At 43.4% G+C, this 19,026-nt stretch overlaps 1 protein-coding gene and 1 long non-coding RNA gene across 2 annotated transcripts; both read right to left on the bottom strand.

The window, feature by feature from the left end:
* Positions 1-5,449: 5,449 nt before the first annotated feature.
* On the bottom strand, positions 5,450-8,652 carry LOC148803216 (uncharacterized). The gene is made up of 3 exons (XR_016081374.1): positions 6,635-8,652; positions 6,139-6,554; positions 5,450-6,069 (listed from the first exon to the last, which is right to left on the bottom strand). It is a non-coding gene; the product is annotated as an uncharacterized LOC148803216 (long non-coding RNA).
* Positions 8,653-10,381: 1,729 nt separating this feature from the next.
* On the bottom strand, positions 10,382-17,543 carry LOC104591214 (selenium-binding protein 2-like). The gene is made up of 7 exons (XM_088896647.1): positions 17,134-17,543; positions 15,057-15,252; positions 14,076-14,303; positions 12,106-12,337; positions 11,870-11,977; positions 11,527-11,799; positions 10,382-10,812 (listed from the first exon to the last, which is right to left on the bottom strand). Exons 1-7 carry the CDS (start codon positions 17,288-17,290, stop codon positions 10,531-10,533), a joined length of 1,476 nt encoding a protein of 491 aa, XP_088752773.1. The 5' UTR covers positions 17,291-17,543; the 3' UTR covers positions 10,382-10,530.
* Between the last annotated feature and the right edge of the window lie 1,483 nt (positions 17,544-19,026).

The following is a 19,026-nucleotide window of genomic DNA, read 5'->3' as shown; positions in this document are numbered from 1 at the left end:
AATTCGACAAGTATGATGGGAACTCTGATCCTTTCGACCATGTCGCGTCGCTCAAAGCTCAGATGATGCTACATGGTGCATCAGAGGGACTAATGTGCAAAGCCCTTGTAACCACGTTGCAGGGCCCAGCCTTGGCATGGTACTCCTCTCTGCCACCGAGGTCTATAACATCAGGGGCCCAGCTGGAGACCTAGTTCCTAGCATAGTTCACCGCTAGTCAGAAGCATTGGAAAACTCCGGCCAGCCATATGCAGGTGCGATAGAGGAAGGCAGAGTCCCTTAGAGATTACCTAGCGAGGTACAACACGGAAGCACTCCAAGTCAGGGAATTAAATGAATCAGTTGTGGTGACGGCCATACAACACAGACTCCACCCTTCCCCATTCAACTTCTCCATCTCCAAGAATCCTCCTCAGACATTGGCCGCGCTAATGAGCCACGCATAGAAGTATATCAACGCTAAAGAGGCCCGGACGCAGCTCAGAGACGAAGATGAGAAGCCCGACAGAAAAAGGAGAGAGATCGACGAGTGAAATTCTGAGAGATTGGACAAAGATCACAAGATACAAGATCGCTAGACCGACCATAGACCTCGCACCCCTCTGCCGACCTATCGGAATTTTACGCCGCTTAATATTCCGCAGTCTGAAATCTTGATGCAAATTTGCGACCACAACTACGTCAGGTGGCCTTAGAAGATGAAGACACAAAGTAACAAGAGGAACCGAGACAACTATTGCGAGTTCCACAAGGACCACGGCCACAACACAGAGAACTGTTTCGACCTGCGCAACCATATTGAAGAACTGATCAAGTGCGGTTATCTCAGCGGCTTCATAGACAGAAAGGAGAAGCCAGCTCAAGAGGAACAAAGGGCGGATGAAGCTCGACAACCACCGCCCCGAGGCCCCCCAGCCGGCGTCATCCATGTTATATTAGGAGGAGCCACCACCGGAGGGGAAAGCAACTCGGGTCGGAAAAGATATGCCCAACTGTGCGAAATCGACGACCGAAGTCACGGGAGGAGGCGTGACACATCTATCACCTTCAGTGACGATGACCTCCGAGGGGTCTAGACACCACACGACGACGCCTTGATCGTCACAGCCAAAGTAGTCAACTTTGAGCTGTGGCGGATCCTAGTCAACACAAGGAGTTCCGTTGATGTATTGTTTGAAGATGCATTCGAAAAGCTCAGCATTGGCAGAGAACGGCTTACACCAGTTAGCACTCCCTTGATGGGATTTTTAGGAGAGTCCCTCCAACCCACTTGGAGGATAACTCTTCCCCTCTTGATCGAAGACGGCGATGTGACTGCGACGGCCATGGTAGACTTCATCGTGGTGCGTTGCCCCTCCTCTTACAACGTGATCCTTGGTAGGCCGACCCTTAACGCCCTACAGGCCGTAGTCTCAATGTACCACCTCACCATGAAATTCCCAACCAAGTATGGCATAGGGGTGGTACGTGGAGACCAGAAAACAGTGCGGCATTGGTATCAGCTATCCTGTTGAGGACCACGTCCAACGACCGAGACATTGATGGCGGAAGCATATGACCTATGTGATGGGGTAAAGGCGCAACGCGGCCAAACCATGGAAGACCTTGTCTAGGTCCCCTTATTTGAAGATGATCCCGAAAAGACAGTCCAAGTCAGCTCCCTGTTAGGTGACCACCTCCAAGAGGAACTTGTGCGACTACTGAGGAATAATGCCGACATATTTGCTTGGTCGGCAGAGGACATGCTTGGGATCGATCCCGAAGTTATCACACATTGGCTGAACATCAACCTCCATTACCAACCTGTGAAGCAAAAGAAGAGAAACTTTGTCATAGAACGGTGGCAAGTAATCGCTGATGAAGTACAGAAGCTGCTCGATGCCGGCTTCATTAGGGAAGTTAAATACCCCGATTGGCTAGCCAACGTAGTGATGGTGAAGAAGGCCAATGGAAAGTGGAGAATCTGCATCGACTTCATCGACCCGAATAAGGTCTGTCCCAAAGATAGCTTTCCTCTGCCGAAGATCGACCAGCTCGTCGACGCAACAACAGGACATGAGCTCTTAAGCTTCATCGATGCCTTCTCAGGCTACAACCAGATCTGGATGGACCCGGACGACCAGGAGCGAACGGTCTTTATCACTAACCACGGCCTCTACTGCTACAAGGTAATTCCCTTTGGCCTCAAAAACGCCGGTGCCACCTATCATCGACTAGTGAATGAGGTATTCAAAGAATAGCTCGGTAGGAACGTGGAGGCATATGTCGGCGACATCATCGTGAAGAGCAAAAAGGCTGAACATCACCTGGCCGACCTCCGCAAAGTCTTCGACACACTTAGAAAGTACGAGATGAGGTTAAACCCAACCAAGTGTGCCTTCAGGGTTGGCTCCGACAAGTTTCTGGGGTTTATGGTAACACAGAGAGGAATCGAAGCAAATCTGGAGAAGATAAAAGCCATCCTTGACATGCCATCCCCCTGGACCCACAAAGAGGTGCAACGGCTCCCCGGGAGAATAGCCACCCTTGGCAAGTTTATGTCTAAGTCCATGGACTGGTGCCTCCCCTTTTTCAAAGCCCTCAAACGGCTAAAGGAATTCCACTTGACAGAAGAGTGTGAGCAGTCTTTCCAGGAACTGAAGTAGTACCTGAGCTCGCCCCCCTCCTGACTAAGCTGAGCCCAAGGGACGAGCTATTGCTCTACCTCTCGGCCAAAGATGAGGTCATCAAATCATTACTGGTCAAAGAAGAGGACCGGGTATAGAGGCCAATCTACTACACCAGTAAGGTCCTCGGTGGCACAGAGACCCAGTACTACCATCTTGAAAAGTTGGCTATGGCCCTCATCACCACGGCCAGAAAACTTAGACCCTACTTCCAGGCCCACAGCGTTCAAGTACTCACCAGCTAGCCCCTTAAGCAGGTGCTACAAAGACTGGAATTTATTGGGTCACCTAGTCAAGTGGAGTGTGGAGCTAAGTAAATTCGACATCGAATGCGCACCCTGGCCGACGATCAAAGCCCAGACCTTGGCAGATTTCATCACAGAATGTATATTTACCACCGAGGAACCGGCCCCACTACCCCTAGTATGGACTCTCCATGTAGACAAAGAAGTAGGGCAGCGGCGTCATCCTTATCCTCCTCGGCCCAGGTGATGTAGTGTTGGAACACACCCTCAGGTTTGAGTTCAAAGCATCCAACAATGAGGCCAAACGAATCAAGGCCTTCAGCGACTCACAACTCATGGTCAACCAAATACACGGCCAGTTTGAGGCTCGAACTCCCTCTACGGTGAGCTACCTACAAAAGGTGCAGGAATTCATTCAGCAGTTCAAGCATTTCGATATCGGGCAAATCCCTTAAATCGGGAACGCCCGAGCCAATGCCCTTTCAAAGCTGGCCAGTTCACCGCAAACTAACCTTGACTCAGCCGTCCAGATAGACACACTGGCTCAGCCAAGCATCGCACCAGCAGTCATCCTCACCCTTCCAGTGCAGCATGGCCCATCTCGGATGGACTCCATAATCGAATATCTTCGAGAGGGCACTCGCTCGAAGGATCGAGCAGAAGCGAAAAGGCTCCAAAACAGAGTGGCCAGGTATTGCCTAATACAGGGTCAACTCTACCGCAGTTCCCACATTCTTCCATACCTGAAGTGTCTCCCCCCCAGCCAAAGCAGACTACGTTCTTAGGGAGATACATGAGGGCATTTGCGGAGATCACCCCGACCCGCGCACACTAGCCCATAAGGCGCTCTAGCAGGGGTATTTCTAGTCGACGATGAAGCTGGATGCTGCCCAATTAGTTCGGAAGTGTTGCCAATGTCACTCTAATCTCCATCACCAACCTGTGGCCCCTCTAAACCTAATCACCAGCCCATGGTCATTTGCCCAATGGGGAATGGACAACCTCAGCCCCATCCCCACCACAGTTGTGCAGAAGAAGTTCCTTCTTGTAGCAATGGACTACTTCACAAAGTGGGTAGAAGCCGAAGCTCTGGCACGCATCACTACCCACAATGCCCGAAATTTCCTTTAGCAGGGAATTGTCTGCCGCTTTAGTATCCCGCGCATGCTCATCACAAACAACGGAACACAGTTCACCAACAAGAAGTTTGAGGCTTTCTGTGCCAACCTAAGGATCGATCACTGGACTACCGTAGTGCACCGACCTCAGAGCAACAGGCAGACCGAGGTAACCAACCACATCCTACTACACAGCCTGAAAACACGCCTAGATCAACCCAAGGGAAGGTGAGTTGAGGAGCTGTCAAGCATTCTCTGGGCCTACAGGACGACCCCACAGACTACCATCAGGGAGACCCCTTTCAGTTTGACCTACAGGGCCGCCGAAGCCATGATCCCAATGGAAATAGGTCCCCTGGCCCTTCGGACCGAGCTCTTCAACAAGGGGCAGAATGACGAAGATCTACGTGCGGAGTTGGACCTAGTAGAAGAAGCTCGGAACCGAGCAAATGTAAAGATGGTCGCACAACAGCAAAAGATGGCACGACATTACGATTCTAAGGTAAGAAGAAATGAATTCAAGACAGACGACTTCGTCCTGTGCAGAGTCATAGTCCTCGCACCAGGAGAAGGAAAGCTCGGACCGAACTGGGAAGGGTTGTACAGAGTCACCAGAGTCCTCGAACCGAGTACTTATAGACTGGAAGACCTCGAATGTCGTATGATACCGAGGAGTTGGAACTCGGGAAACCTCAGAATGTACTACCAGTAGACCTACAAGCAATAAAAGTCTCCTTTTAAACTACATCTCTGACCCAGAGGCGTGCACACGCCCACCGCACACATGCTAAGTTGCACTGCCAACTGAGTTGACTCCGTCGATCCCCAAACGGTTGAGCCCATCACACCCAGCTTGGTAGAATATTGCCGATCAAGCTACCCGACTCAGCTGACAACGGCTGAGCCTAAACGTGGAGGAAGAACACCCCCGCCCACCAAGGCCTGAGGGTGGTCGAGGAACTCCGAGACCAGAAATTGAGCATCATGGCTAAGAGCTCGGGAACCGAAAGATCTCGGACAACCACACCTCGGTCGACACAAGACTAGGGACGCCAAGGCATAACCTGGCCAGCTCTACCTCGGACAACCACACCTTGGTCGACACAAGACTAGGGACACCAAGTAATAGCCCGGTCGGCTATGCCTCGGTCAACACAAGACTGGGGACGCCAAGGCATATCGGTCAACTACACCTTGGTCAGCACAAGAATGGGGACGCCGAGGTATATCGATCAACTACACCTCGGCCGGCGTAAGACTGGGGAAGCCAAGGCATAGCCCGGCCGGCCATACCTCGACCAACTACACCTCGGTCGACTATACCTCAGCTAACAGAATCGCACAAGATAAAGGCATAGCCCAGCCTGACACACACAACAACCTGGCACGTACAGGATAGAGGCATACCAACACATGATTAGACAAAGCAACACTGATATTCAACTAAAAATCATTCACTACATCGTTCAAGGCTCGGCATACCAAGCCCAAAAAAAAAACAAACACAAAAAATAACAAACATAGAAGGCAACCGATCAATCCTCAGCAGAAGAATCAGCAGCACCGTCAACGGCTTTGACATCATCTTCAACTCCCCCAGCGGATCCTTGCGGAGAATCTGGATCAAAGGCACCCCAACCTTGCGACTCAATAGTCAACTCTGGGTGGCGGCGAAGGATCCTTTGTTAGAAGAGATTGAACCTAGCTGCGAAGGAAGCCTCGGCTTACTCGTCCATTTGCAGTTGCATCTCCTCCAATGCCTTGTACTCATGGACGACTTCCTCAGTAGCCTCTTGCCTCAACCTGTCTCTCTTAGCCTTAAACTCGGCAATCTCTTGCTTTAGCTCCCGGATGAGACTAGCCTGCTCGGTACTGCACCTTTAGCTCGACCACCTTCCTCTCCAGTGTGGCTAACCGCTCCCCAGCGGCGTGAAGCTCGGCCAACTGGGCCTTCTACCGCAGGTACTCGGAGTGCTCCCGCTCGTTTGATGACCGAAGGTCTCGAAGACGATCAACCAGCACGACCGCCACACAAGCATTCTGTAGACAAACATGATAAGTGTACCGAAAAAGAGAGCAAAACACAAGGAATAAGAAAAGAGGACTTACTTGGGAAGCAGACCGTAGCAGTGCACACTCCAAGGCTCCGCTGCCAACCCCGATGGATTCCTGAGCTATTGACATTGTCATGATTCCCCACAGTAATTGCTCGGGAACCCCAAGCATCTCCAGATTATCATCTACGCGAACTGACCGTCTCGGCACATGCAGACCCGAGCTGCTGTCTACCTCAGTTACCGATGCACCTATGGGACATCGAACCCCTTCAGGGTCAACCACGACAATGTTGTCCTCCTCGGCCTCTCACTGTCGAACACTTCTTTGCCGACGAGCCACCCTGTCTGCGGATTGTGACTGCTCTTCTGCCTCAAGACGAGCCTCCGATTGCACACCAGCTCACTCCTGCTTCTGTCAGAGCGCCTTCATCTGAGGAACAATCTCCTCTTCACTAGCCATACTTACACCTACAACACATGATACCCAAGGTAAGTAGAAAGCAGGCAAGGTAAATTTAACTCGGCAAACAAAAGTAAAGGAAACAAACCGGCCACCCTCTCCATTAGCCCGACGAACATCAACATCTCTGAGCATGTGTACGCGATAACGTCGATTTCATGGATCATGCTCAGGGCCGACCTCTACTCCCAAGTAAGCATCGACCATTGGGGCTACGGCAGAGTCGTCCTCGTCTCCCGTAGCTCGACAGGAAAAGAGAGACCGTCGGGGATGTGCACAAAGAAGAATGACTCCTTCTAGTGCATCACAGAAGAAGGGGCCCAACCAACGACTGAATATTCCGCCAGGTGGAGAAGTAATAGTACTGTTGCTGGTGGTGTTTCAGTTGGAGCATAAAGCTCACCATCCCTAGGATTAGTTCGATATTGCAGACTACACAATAGGACATAAAGTTGAGAAAGAACCTAAAGAAGTTCAGCATCATCTGAACCGGAAACACCCTGTACCAATTTAGCACCTCGGCGAACCCATCGCTCAACGGGAACCTCAGCCTTATAAATGCATAGCTCACCGAGCTGAGCATCAATGGCCATCTCCCTGGGTAGCGGACACCTCATTTAGTATTCCGCTGGAATGGCATACATAGCTCGGATCTAAGCCATATCCCTGGGCGCCAAGACGCAGGTTGTGGTACCGAACCGGTGACCTGCCTGAAGAGGAAGCTCCACCTCCATCCTGGAGGGACCTGCCTCAACCTCCTCAACTTTGGCAGCCATGAAATCTCTTAGCTCAGGCTCGTAGGTCGAGCCGCGAGAAGAGCTGGAACCAGAACTATTGGAGGACCCGGAAGAGGAAGAGACCGACGAGATGAAAAGGACATACCGGACAATTTGCAGAGCTAAAGAGTGAAAGCCATCGAACTAGATGCCGAGCTGTTTGCCGAGCTATCTGCCGAGCTAGCTACCGAACTATATGACCAAACAATCTGTCAAGTAGTGAATGCCAAACACCTTCTTGCAAGCAATACTAAGGATAGGGGATCCCCCCATCCCCCCGTCTTCCATTTTATAACCATCAGGGGCACAGACCGAGGAGAAATCAATGGTGCAGATGAAGCACCTCTGACATCGCCTTAGAAGGCCAATCGACGCAACCAATAACATACGACAAGAAGCCTCAAAAACTAAAGTGGCACCCTCGGCAGGCAGCGGTTGCACCCATTAATTGTGTCGGTTCGACTACAGTACCGGTCCAACCTTCGATGTGGATCCTCGGCTAGGCCGTTTTAAGGCCACAAGGTCGTGCAGTTGCCTGGCCAAGCATTCCCCCTCCTCGACAACAGAACTGGGGGAGTGGTTCGGGAACCAAAATTTTGGTTCTCGTTTAAGTTCTACAACTGGCAATCGGAGGACTCCTCGGCAACAATTGACACAGTGCGGGTGATACGCATGCCCGGAAGTTCCTCACCCGAACAACGAACCTAGGAGACCTTGTCCCTTGACTTCAGAACTGGGGGAGTGATGTTGGGGACATGTCTAAGCTGGCTCGGAGGTCCACGGCCATCTGCACAGCTCGGTCACGTCGGCGATGTTCGGCCGAGCTATGGCATTACCATGATCCCATTGACCATGTCAGATACTCGCTTAGCGGATAGGGATGGGAAGACAACTCCGCTGAGGAGTAGGACTCTACCCCCTGTAATCTGTCCCGATTTCCCTAGAACCCTACTCCGACCAGGATACGGACCCTCTGGCTATAAAAGGGTACTCCATGCTCAAGGTAAAGGACTCCCAACTTCTAGCACCCATTCTACTAATTAGCCCAGACCTGCATCCTTATAGCTTGGCCCGGCCATCCACCCCCTCCTACTGACTTGAGAGTCAAAGTACTTACCCGGGGATAAATCCTTGGGCCACTGACTTCTCCATTGATTATAGGTCTTGAAGCGTGGCCTCGTCCTTAAAGCTTGGCCCCGACCTGCCAGCAAGGACTATCTAGTTGCCATCCTCGGTTCGTGCACTACCTCGGATTGAGCGGCATCAGTTTCAATAGTCGGATCGTATTCGAATAAAAGTTTTCAATTATCATATCAGATTCGGATTTTGCTCAAACTGATATGAATCCAATTCATTTGTATCCTTACAAGTAGAGGGCTCTCTCATATACAACATTCATTCAAAAGTGTAACCTTTTAGGGTATAATATGAGCAGGCTTAGTGAAAGGTCTAGAGTTGTAAACCAAAGTGACAAAAGAAAATTTTTTGTCTTCCTAATTTTATCAATGTAATGACCTAAACACCAAGATACCAATGGCTCATTTCCATCCAATACTTCTGCCATCACTTTTGCGTTGAAAACAACTATTAAATGTTGGCATCCTCCTAATAAGTAAATGATAAAACTTTAAAATCTGCTATAGACTCTGCCTTAATTTTCTCTTTAACCAAACCCACTTTACCAACTACAGCAACAACACTATTAAATATAATATAAAAACACTATGATATGGCAAAGATGGAAGGTTTAACATGTCATACACAACTACATCACTATTGGCATAAATATTAGGATTCTATATATTCATTATTCCATTAAATTTTCTTATAACCTAATGGGTATTTCTTTTAATATTCTTAAAAATGGTGTTTTCCAACTTGCCACATGAGATATTAAATCTTGTTCTCTATTTAAGGTTTTTTTTGTCATAAATAAATTCTATTAGTTAGGTTCTAATACTTTTAATAACATAAAACTCATTTTAAAACATAACCTAAAAACAAAACCTTCTTCTGTCCATGTGACAAAATTCAATTATACAAGTGAAATGGGTCAATCCATGACACTATAATTAAATTATATTATATTATATATATATATATATATATATATATATAGCGTATGTATGTATAGCTTTTAGCAGCATTAATTAATAGGGTAATTTAAAGTTGAAATAGGGTAACAGTCCAGTATCAGTCTGTAATGGCTGATTTCTTTCTTTTTTTCTTGAATTCAGTAATGGCTGAATATGGGTTTACAACAGTTGGTACTAGTTCAGCAAGTATCGATTTGTAACGGTTAATATTGGGATTGTAACAATTGAGTATGAGGTTAGACATGAATTTGTAATGGCTTGTACCAGTTGGATATAAGCTGTAATAGTTGAACATGGACTTGTGACAGTCGGTTGAATATTAGTTGTAATAGTTGAATGTAAGGTTAAAAAAATCGTTACGGGGCCGATACATATCATTCCGAGACCTCTCCGATATGCCCCTACAGTGGGTCTGACTGGTTTAGGGGGTGGAAGAGCCCTAAACCAGCCCCCTGAACCGGTTTTGAAAAAAGAAATATCAATTCACCCGATACGCCCCTACCGGCATATCGGACGTATCGATATTTAGAACCTTGGTTGAATGTGGATTTGTGGGTGTGGGTAGAGTGGAGTCCAAGGGCCCTTGCGATGATCAAGAACTCTAAGCCTAATCAAAACTCATTTTGGGACCAAAAAATTCAGTCCAAGCCCAAATACGGCTCTATTAATCTTTGAGATAGAATCGTGCCCAGCCTAAACCAAGTTGCAAACTTTGCGAGTAGGATGGAGTGGTGAGATGCTAAAATGCAACCAGTTACTAAAACTGTCTTGATGACACGTTAACACACACCTGACAAGTTTTGAGGTCCTGACTGCAGTTTTAAGTTCAAACCAAACCTTCAGCATTTTCATGAACAAAGTGGTCACTCAGACTAGAACTCATATTCTCACCCTTGTCAGCCCTAGATTAGCAATGGCTCCTAATCTGTCTTTAATCAAATGCCATGGAACAACTCGTGTAGATGGTATTCTGAAAGCTCTGGCTACTGGAGCTATATCAGTTTATTTTGTTAGAATGGAAGTTGATCATGACAAGAAGAAACAACATTGGAAAGACACAGTGATGCATTAGACAAGCAACCACTATGCCCTTCTGAATAGCCTTACAATCCTTAGATCCATATATCTGAAGTACAGTCACCACCAGGGTATCTCATCTCATGGGCAAGGGAGGGACCATCAGGTTCTAATCCGAAGTCCACAAAGAAGTTGGGATTTAGTGCTAGACCACCTTTCTCTGTGTCAACATCAATTTGTAACATATGAGACCCTTTCTCTAACATTTCTGGATAAAACTGACGATCCCATACGCTGAAGAGAGAGTTAGTAACATAGAGCCGCTTTCCATCCAAACTTAACTGGATCATCTGAGGCCCTCCTCTCAGACGATTTCCCTGAAACAAATGAAGAGGTTTTGTCAATCACAATTATACATACTCCAACAGACAAATTCAGAGTGACCACTCGGCCATTTATATATTTAGAAATATTAGATTCTGTTGCTACTCATAAATACTTGACTATATGGTCTTTAGGTTAATTCATTGGGTTGACACTCAATGAGATTATCATTATTGACTAGATAACCTAAATTAACTACACACAAGTATACCAATCTTCACATGTTTGTATGTGTAGTCAACATATTTAGTACAATACAGGAGATATGATTAATGAACTTAATCTCCCATAGCTGATGATGACCCAGTAGCTGAGATGGCCACTCGGTATCCCTCTGCATTGGGTTGACACTCATTGAGATTATCATTATTGACTAGATAACCTAAATTAACTACACACAAGTATACCAATCTTCACATGTTTGTATGTGTAGTCAACATATTTAGTACAATACAGGAGATATGATTAATGAACTTAATCTCCCATAGCTGATAATGACCCAGTAGCTGAGATGGCCACTCGGTATCCCTCTGCATATGGAGGCATGGGATAAACCCACATCACTGCATGCTCTCAGTGGTAAGGTCAGTGGACCTCATGTGCACCCCAGCTCTGTCTCCATCCCTTAATCCCATGTAATCACATAATGCTGAAAAAAAAATAAAATACCTCATATATAGTATAGTGTTACTAAAGCAGATACTAACCTGGACTTCGGGGACATCAAATTGAAATTGTTTCCCATCTTCTCTCTCAGCAACAATAGGACTTCCCTTTCGAATCAGTCCCCCAACCCATACTTGGCCTGTCAATACAGGTTTCTTGGGGTCCTCAATATTATATTGTCTCACATCCCCATGGAGCCAGTTCACAAAGTAGAAGTAGCGATCATCAAGAGATATCAAAAAGTCAGTTATGAGCGCAGGCATCTCTGGAAGAATCCAGTTCTGAACCTTCAGAGGCTGCACAGAAATTGCAACCTGCATTGTGTTTCTTGAGGTCAGGAACTTGGTGTTGTTACAAAATGAACAACAAGAATTATCTGCACACCTCATGGCTCCACGATCCATCTTCTGTCTTGAAAAATCTCACCATGTTGCTTGTTAATGCACAGCCAACAAAGCCAGTATCTTTGGAAGGATCATGAAGGAACCTGATCTGAAATATGAATGAAACCAATGTATTTAAGGTACCACACATGCTACATATCCAATGCAAGGATATATTGAAACAGAAAGACGAATGTTGTTAGCCTAAAAAGGTTTGTTATAATGATGTTTAGAGACCTCCAGGGGTAAAAGGCCAGTATTTCCAAGATCCAATGTTTGTTTTAGTTCACCATCAGGCCAGCTGTATACACTAAGATGTCGTCCATACAGACCATCTGCAACATGTTGAAGGTTGAATCCTTTTGTGAAAGCTGCTGGAGCTCCCCACGATGTGCTGATCATTGTCTTGTGACGAGGTTGGTACCAGAAATCATATCCAAAAGGTGGACTATGACCTGGTTTCTCCCACCTGAGTGGCAAGAGGAAGGCAAACATTCAGGAAGCTATGAGAAATAAATAACTCATCCATCAATGCAATTTCATTACATGGTTTCTTCATACCAGTTTAAAGCCTCCCAGGATAATTTCTGATTGATCCCATTTGTTTAACTTCTTAGCAGCATTTTTTAATAGATAATATGACAATGATGCTTTTATCATTACTCCATGTCACAAGATGATATTATTCCATATATATCTGGATATAGGAAACATAGGATTGAGAACAAAAGCTTTACCTGTTCTACTTCAAAGCCCAAGAGGAGGCAAAACTAGAACAGTTTAGTCATGTTTGTTGAGGCCAAGGAATGCACTCTAGTGCAAGTATGTGATTAGGTGAAAGCAAAAGGCTCTAAAAGGTCAAAGCAAAGTATAAAATGAACAATTAGACATAGATTGTTTTAGTCCAATAGAGGATATAGCCCAATCGAAAATGGTGAAATGAAGTTAGTTCAATGACCCTAAATAACAGAGATAAATATTAGTCAACTTGAGCTGACCTGAGTTTTTTCATCTTCATTATAGGGTTAATAACATATGAAATTTATATTCATTGAAAAAATATATTAATGAAAGAGACAATCACTTTGATCTTGGAAAACATGACTGTAAATAGGTACTTCCAAAAATAAACAAGTAATGAACAATGAAAAAAATAAAGTTATCTTCATTCTGTAACAGATCATATTTCCATTACTGATCCCATGTAAGAATACAAAATTTATGCAGTACAGTCAACATAAATCACTGCTCTAACCATCTCTCTTTTTTTTCTTTAACCTAGAGCCCACAAAAAAGGGACCAATAGTATTTAGTAAACAAAAAAGACTGTTACTCCACCAACAGACATCTTAATACTCTTTTATGTCAGTAATGAATGAAAGAATTCCAAGAATGTAATATGAATGATAAGAGGCACACATTTTTTCATGACTCAAGAAGACATTCCTACTACCACTCAAATATCCTAAAGTTTTCATATCAATCAAACAATGGGATAATCAAATGCCTGTTCAAATGATATCATAAAGAACTGGCATACCAGGACAAGTGTGTCATACAAAGACCTCCAAGCCCTTATGGCTTATAGTCCTTCAATGGCACCGTGTAAGAATCCTATTGTGTTTAAGTCATATAAATTGAAGGAAAATTTGCTCAATGTATCTCAAGAGACGGATTGGCAACCAAAATGATATACAGTCAAAGACAATGACCTACATTCTAGCAATACTTTTACTGTTGAAGAGAAAATGATGCATGCTTTGTGAGCCATCAATTTATGGTCAATCCTTCAAAGAAATACATGCATTCACAAATTAGAAAAACTTATTAGCAAGGCCAAAAGGATTACGTTGCATGTAAGATATTACTATTAGTAGTTTTGCTTCTTAATTTAATGAAAATTACCATGACAAGTTTATCATCTGCAAATTTGCTCGGTAGAATGACTGCATTATCTCTCTATAATTCTATTGGACTAGTTAAGTGGACTTTTATGCCTTATGTGTTAATAGCGTCTTTTTAAGCTGCTGTAGAGAAGAAGAGAAGAGAAAAATTTATAATAAATGAATCTGAAAAATATGGGATAGAAACCAAATGGGAATTTACAAACCATAAAGATGACCAAATATAACCAACAAATCAAAACCATTCTGTTCAAATATTTGAACAGCTCAGAATCAGAACCAAACAAAAGTGTTGACTAATACCTTTCCTTCACATTGAATTCTGAATCAAGAAGAAGAAAGCCATTTCCCTCAGCATTGCCATCCTTATCTCCCAGGCATGATATCAGAAGATCACCAGATGCTAAGCAATGGGAAGTGTGAGGAAATGCCAACCCAGTCTTCTGTATAATATCTGCTGGCTCAACAACTTTATGCAAAGAGGGAGCCCTCCTATTCGCTAATGTGTCAATCACATATATGCGACCTGAACTGGAAAAGAGAGGAAGGAAATTACTGAAGTTAAGACAGCAGTGAACTTCATTGTGGCAATTGAATGGAAAGATAATGTTTAACCATTGAATCAAGGGACCATTAATTGCAAGTAAGAGGATATTACAAAAGCAAAAAACATTGGAAAAAATTTTCTGACTTCACACGTCACAGCCTATGTGAAGCTCATGATACTAATTATGGTTGATAGTTCTTTAGCAAAGTATATTACAGAACTAAGAGTTCTATGAATTCCTTAATAAAGAAAACTTTTAAGCATAAGAATAGGAATTGGAAAAGTCTGCACAGAATAAAATATGGTAAAATTCCAACATTCACTATTAGTTAAGCTACTATAGCTAACAGCATTTATTGATTGGCAATCTCAGAAATTCCTCTACTTCTGGTGGCAGGATATACATAGAACCTGTTGATTTGTTGTTTATTGTCCAAAGGTCAAATATTTGGGAATAATCACAAGGTTCTGTTCATTGCTTATTCAATAACAGCACACATTCAATTCTAAAAGTTCTTTTTCTAGATATTACAAATATATGATAATCAGACACGGGATTCATCTTGAATCATCTGTGTACTTGTCATCTAAAATGCATCTTAGGTGTGCCTAACCATTAAAACCCAAATAAAAATTGCTCCCCTTTAACATCTAGCACAATTAATTTTCTGCTAACATTCTAATATAACTTTTTGTCTACAAAAAGAATTATCCATACTACAATAAAAATGCCTTACACCAATGAAGGCAAGATCAAGAAACGCCGTTCTGCTGATGGATCTCCGTGGCAAGAACTGCAGGCATTCCATCCAGAATGATGCAGTTCATCACCTAAATAAGGCATAGGCAACCTGTGGATAACTTTTGAGTAAGTGGGTGAGCTTGGATCAACATCTACCGTGGCTAGGAAATCAGGCTTCTCTCTTCCAGTTCCTGTGTAGATGTTAAATCATAAGAATGGCTCAGAACATGATATACTAAAAGTCTAGATGAAATATCTATAAATATCATGTTAAAAAAGAATTGTACCAAATTATTATTCAGTTCTTCCTATATGTCGACAAATGTTGACAAAAAAAAGTAACATTTGAATAATTAAGTGAAATGCTTTTCTCTTTATCTTTTACTGTTCAATATCTTAAATTTCCAAGAATAAATAAATTAGTAAGAAAAGAATATTTAAATAAAAGAAGCACTTCTTAAAATGTCAACTGCAAGTGCTTGAGTCCTTTCTTTTGTGCTTTTAGCTTTATATGTTAAAAATGTATCTCTTAGTTCTTTTATCATTTCCAAAGATATCACCATCAGTTTCAAAGATTTGACAATGTTTTCAATGTCATACAATTTCCTATGATATTCCAACAAAGAAAGAAATATTCTTTTTACTTGTGGAACAATTTCCTTTTATTCAACATGAAAGGGAAAGAAAATATAGTATAAAGTTTCTAAAGACCAAAAATCTTTGTAAACCACAAGGAAAATTGTAATCATGACACAGTGTCAGCTAAAATACACAATGTCAAAATATATGTAGAGCTATGCTTCATTATCTAAAATCTACGATAAGGAACAGTTATTCTATCTCTCCTTGTTAATTATGACCTCATTATCCTCATTAAGTCCATGTTCATAGCACACATCATCTAGGGAATAATAATATCAAATAAAATGCTCTGTCACCAGCACAAACAGTAAAACTAAAGTATCAAACCTACATCCAGAATTTAATTTCTAATATATGTTTTGTGTCAAAATTCCAACAGACATGAGCTGCCAAAAATATTAAGTATTAGTTAAATTCCATTGATAACTTCAATCTTTTCTTTTCAAATTTTGCATTTCATCTTAATCTCTTCCTCAAAGAGAAAATCCCAAGTAATCATAAAGCAGAGCTTCTCTGGAACCAGACATGGCCTCGATCAGAGTGGCATACCCCAGTTCCTTCCCACAGAAATCATGCCCAAGGGCCAGGATAACCTTCTCAGAAACCGATGCATGTTGATAACAGCACTCACCATTGCTAGTGCTCCCATATACCCTAAGCATTAATCTCTTCCTCAAAGAGAAAGTTCCCAGTAATCAAATAAAAAATCACATGCACAAGTATTAATTTCAACCTAATAATTGATTGCTATCAGACTGTACCAACATCAATTTATCGTTGGGTCTTGAAATGACAGAATCAACAAGGAAGCAAATTCAACATTTACCATTTCAAATTTCCATCTGAGAGCACCATAACCAAAGTACTTCAAAGTGGAATTCAACAGCCACAAAAGACCAACCACAATAAATCTCCTAAATAACATATCCAGACTTTATGATTTTGAACACTTCATCTTGATTCCAACCGATAATTACACAATTTAAGTGAATCAAATCACAATCGACTCAAATTGATACCAAAACATTCCTCATCTAATGTTGTAGGTCCACCAACCCAAAAATTGGGGAACCCATTTTGTAAACAATTATTAAAAATATACTTATAAACTCAAAACCCACAAGAAACTCAAAACCCATTTTGTAAACAATGTTGTAGGTCCTTCAAAAACCACTCTCCATATGAAACGAAATCCCTTAAAAAATTAACCAATCCCAATTCAAAAGGTAAGACATTTGGACATTGATTGTCAGCATCAACCACTTATTCATATTTCACAAATTAACAAGATTAATTAAAACTTCAATAAGAGTTCTGAAGGATGGGGAGAAGCAGATAGATTCCAGACAATAAATACTCTCTACCCATGACTACATGCATGTATTATAGATTTATAGTAGCTTGTTTCAGGCAAAGAAAGAAATGGGTACCTGAGTACACACATGTTACATAAAGCAGAGCTTCTCTGGGACCAGACATGGCCTCAATCGGAGTGGCGTACCCCGGTCCCTTCCCACAGAAACCATGCTTCACGGCTGGGCTAACCTTCTCAGAAACCGACGCATGCTGGTCAACAGCAGTCGCCATTGCTTGTGCTCCTCGTCTACACTAGAAGAAATGAAAGAACACAAAGGAGACGAAAAGATATAAAGAGAGAATCCAACACAACTCTTCCTCGCTCACTGACCAGTGACCAGAACCAGGCAGCTTGGAGTACGTGAAGCAGCTGATCACTGCTATGCTTATATAAAAATGGCAGTATACCTTTGTCAATACATTGAAAACTCTGCTGGAATCCTGGTTCTTCCTGGGGAGATGGCGCCACGAAAACCATCGCTTTGCTGTTAATGGACGGTGAGGATTTAATTTGAAGACGGATGGGGATTTGGACATATGCTAGGAAATGGTTTGTAATTAAAGATAGAAGGGATAAGATAACCGATAGGATGGAGCAAAGCCCATTCGGACAGTTTTTATTGCCTTGCATTTAGAATATCTCCGTATTTATGTTTTTTATTTGATGGGAGATATTCGCAATACAAAATTGTAAAAAGCTATTAGAATGGTGTGGATACAAATTTATCCTGATAGAAGCCGATCTCCGTGATATGAGCCATACAACATTAGTTGTTCAGGCATGAGAAAACGGGAAACATATCCGTTTCAGTCAAAGACCGAAGACGATGATGTGTAAAGGAGTTCCGCCACAGTACAAGAATACGTCCAGGGGGGATGTACCTGCAATGGCTCTGTGTCAGGACTCGACGGACGGCTAAAATGTTGGAATTTGGAGTCACGAGTTTTGTTTAGCTGAAAAAGTAATTAAATCCACACGGGTGGGTGACGGTGGATTGATGTCAAATTCACGAGTAAGATGCCGTTTATTAGGTGCTATCAATAAACTACAGTGGTGTAATTCAGAATTCGTATACAACCTTAAAAAAGATAAATTATAAAAGTCTCCCTTGAAATATCTGACAATCATAAAACCTCTCCTGTTATTTTACTTTAATAAAAACATTAAAGAATTCAACAAAAATCCCCCTTCGATCATTGACCCAAACGAAAAACTGATAAAGTTACGAAATTGTCCCGCACTAATCGTCATTAATTGCTTCTTGATTAATTTCTTCCCCCTCCCTTCCTCTTAACTTGTTATTTGTTAGGTTAAAGTTTCAAAGCGATCGTGATCTCATTTTATTTTTTTTCTTGGCTTTGTTTTTGTCGATGCTCGAATTAGCTGTGGATAACACGGTCAATTCACTCCTAAGCTCAAGCAGGACCAAGGTGCCCGAGGGTCAAGGACTAATGACCGAGGTGAGAGGTTCGAGGTCTATTGCATCCTGAGTCTGAGGTAGTTGGGGGCCAAGGGTTCGGCTCTGCAAGAGGGAATATGTCAGAGGCCTCGAGTGGAGACCCGAGGCGAGGATTTTGACAGTCAAGTTAGTATCGAGGTGTGGGATGGACGAGGTCCAAGGTGTGAGCACCTAAGTGAGGTCACTGGAGAGCAATGAATCTCAAATGCTAGTGAAAAAGCTCTAGTATTCTATCCTTTATGTGGAGGGGGGTCACCTCATATTTATACTTGAAACCACCTAGAGGTACGTGAGCTCGGACGATGGGGATAGAGTTCATATCTGGGGCGTGGCCATCAGGGACCGCCAAGTGACCCCACACTACTAGCTCCCCAGAACCCGTCGAGTTGAGCAGGGCGCGCTCGTTGATTGGCTATGCACTGACTTGCCCTGCTAGACACATGTGAGTCCCGCAATTGGACAGGGCCATCTGCACCTACATCATTTGCCCCCACTCCCAAGGTCGTG

This window comes from Nelumbo nucifera, chromosome 1 (genome assembly GCF_055504915.1).
Source record: "Nelumbo nucifera cultivar China Antique chromosome 1, China Antique-T2T, whole genome shotgun sequence".
Lineage (NCBI taxonomy): Eukaryota > Viridiplantae > Streptophyta > Magnoliopsida > Proteales > Nelumbonaceae > Nelumbo > Nelumbo nucifera.
Note: the sequence above shows the minus strand (reverse complement) of the source record. Positions and strands in the feature narration are given on the sequence as shown.

Excerpts from the sequence above, each read along its gene's own strand:
- LOC104591214 (XM_088896647.1), bottom strand. The coding sequence starts at position 17,290 with ATGGCGACTGCTGTTGACCAGCATGCGTCGGTTTCTGAGAAGGTTAGC. Across the intron at positions 14,304-15,056 it reads TTGATCTTGCCTTCATTGGT|TTCAGGTCGCATATATGTGA; the intron begins GTAAGGCATTTT and ends TCTCTTTTCCAG. Across the intron at positions 11,800-11,869 it reads ATGGATCGTGGAGCCATGAG|GTTGCAATTTCTGTGCAGCC; the intron begins GTGTGCAGATAA and ends AACACAATGCAG.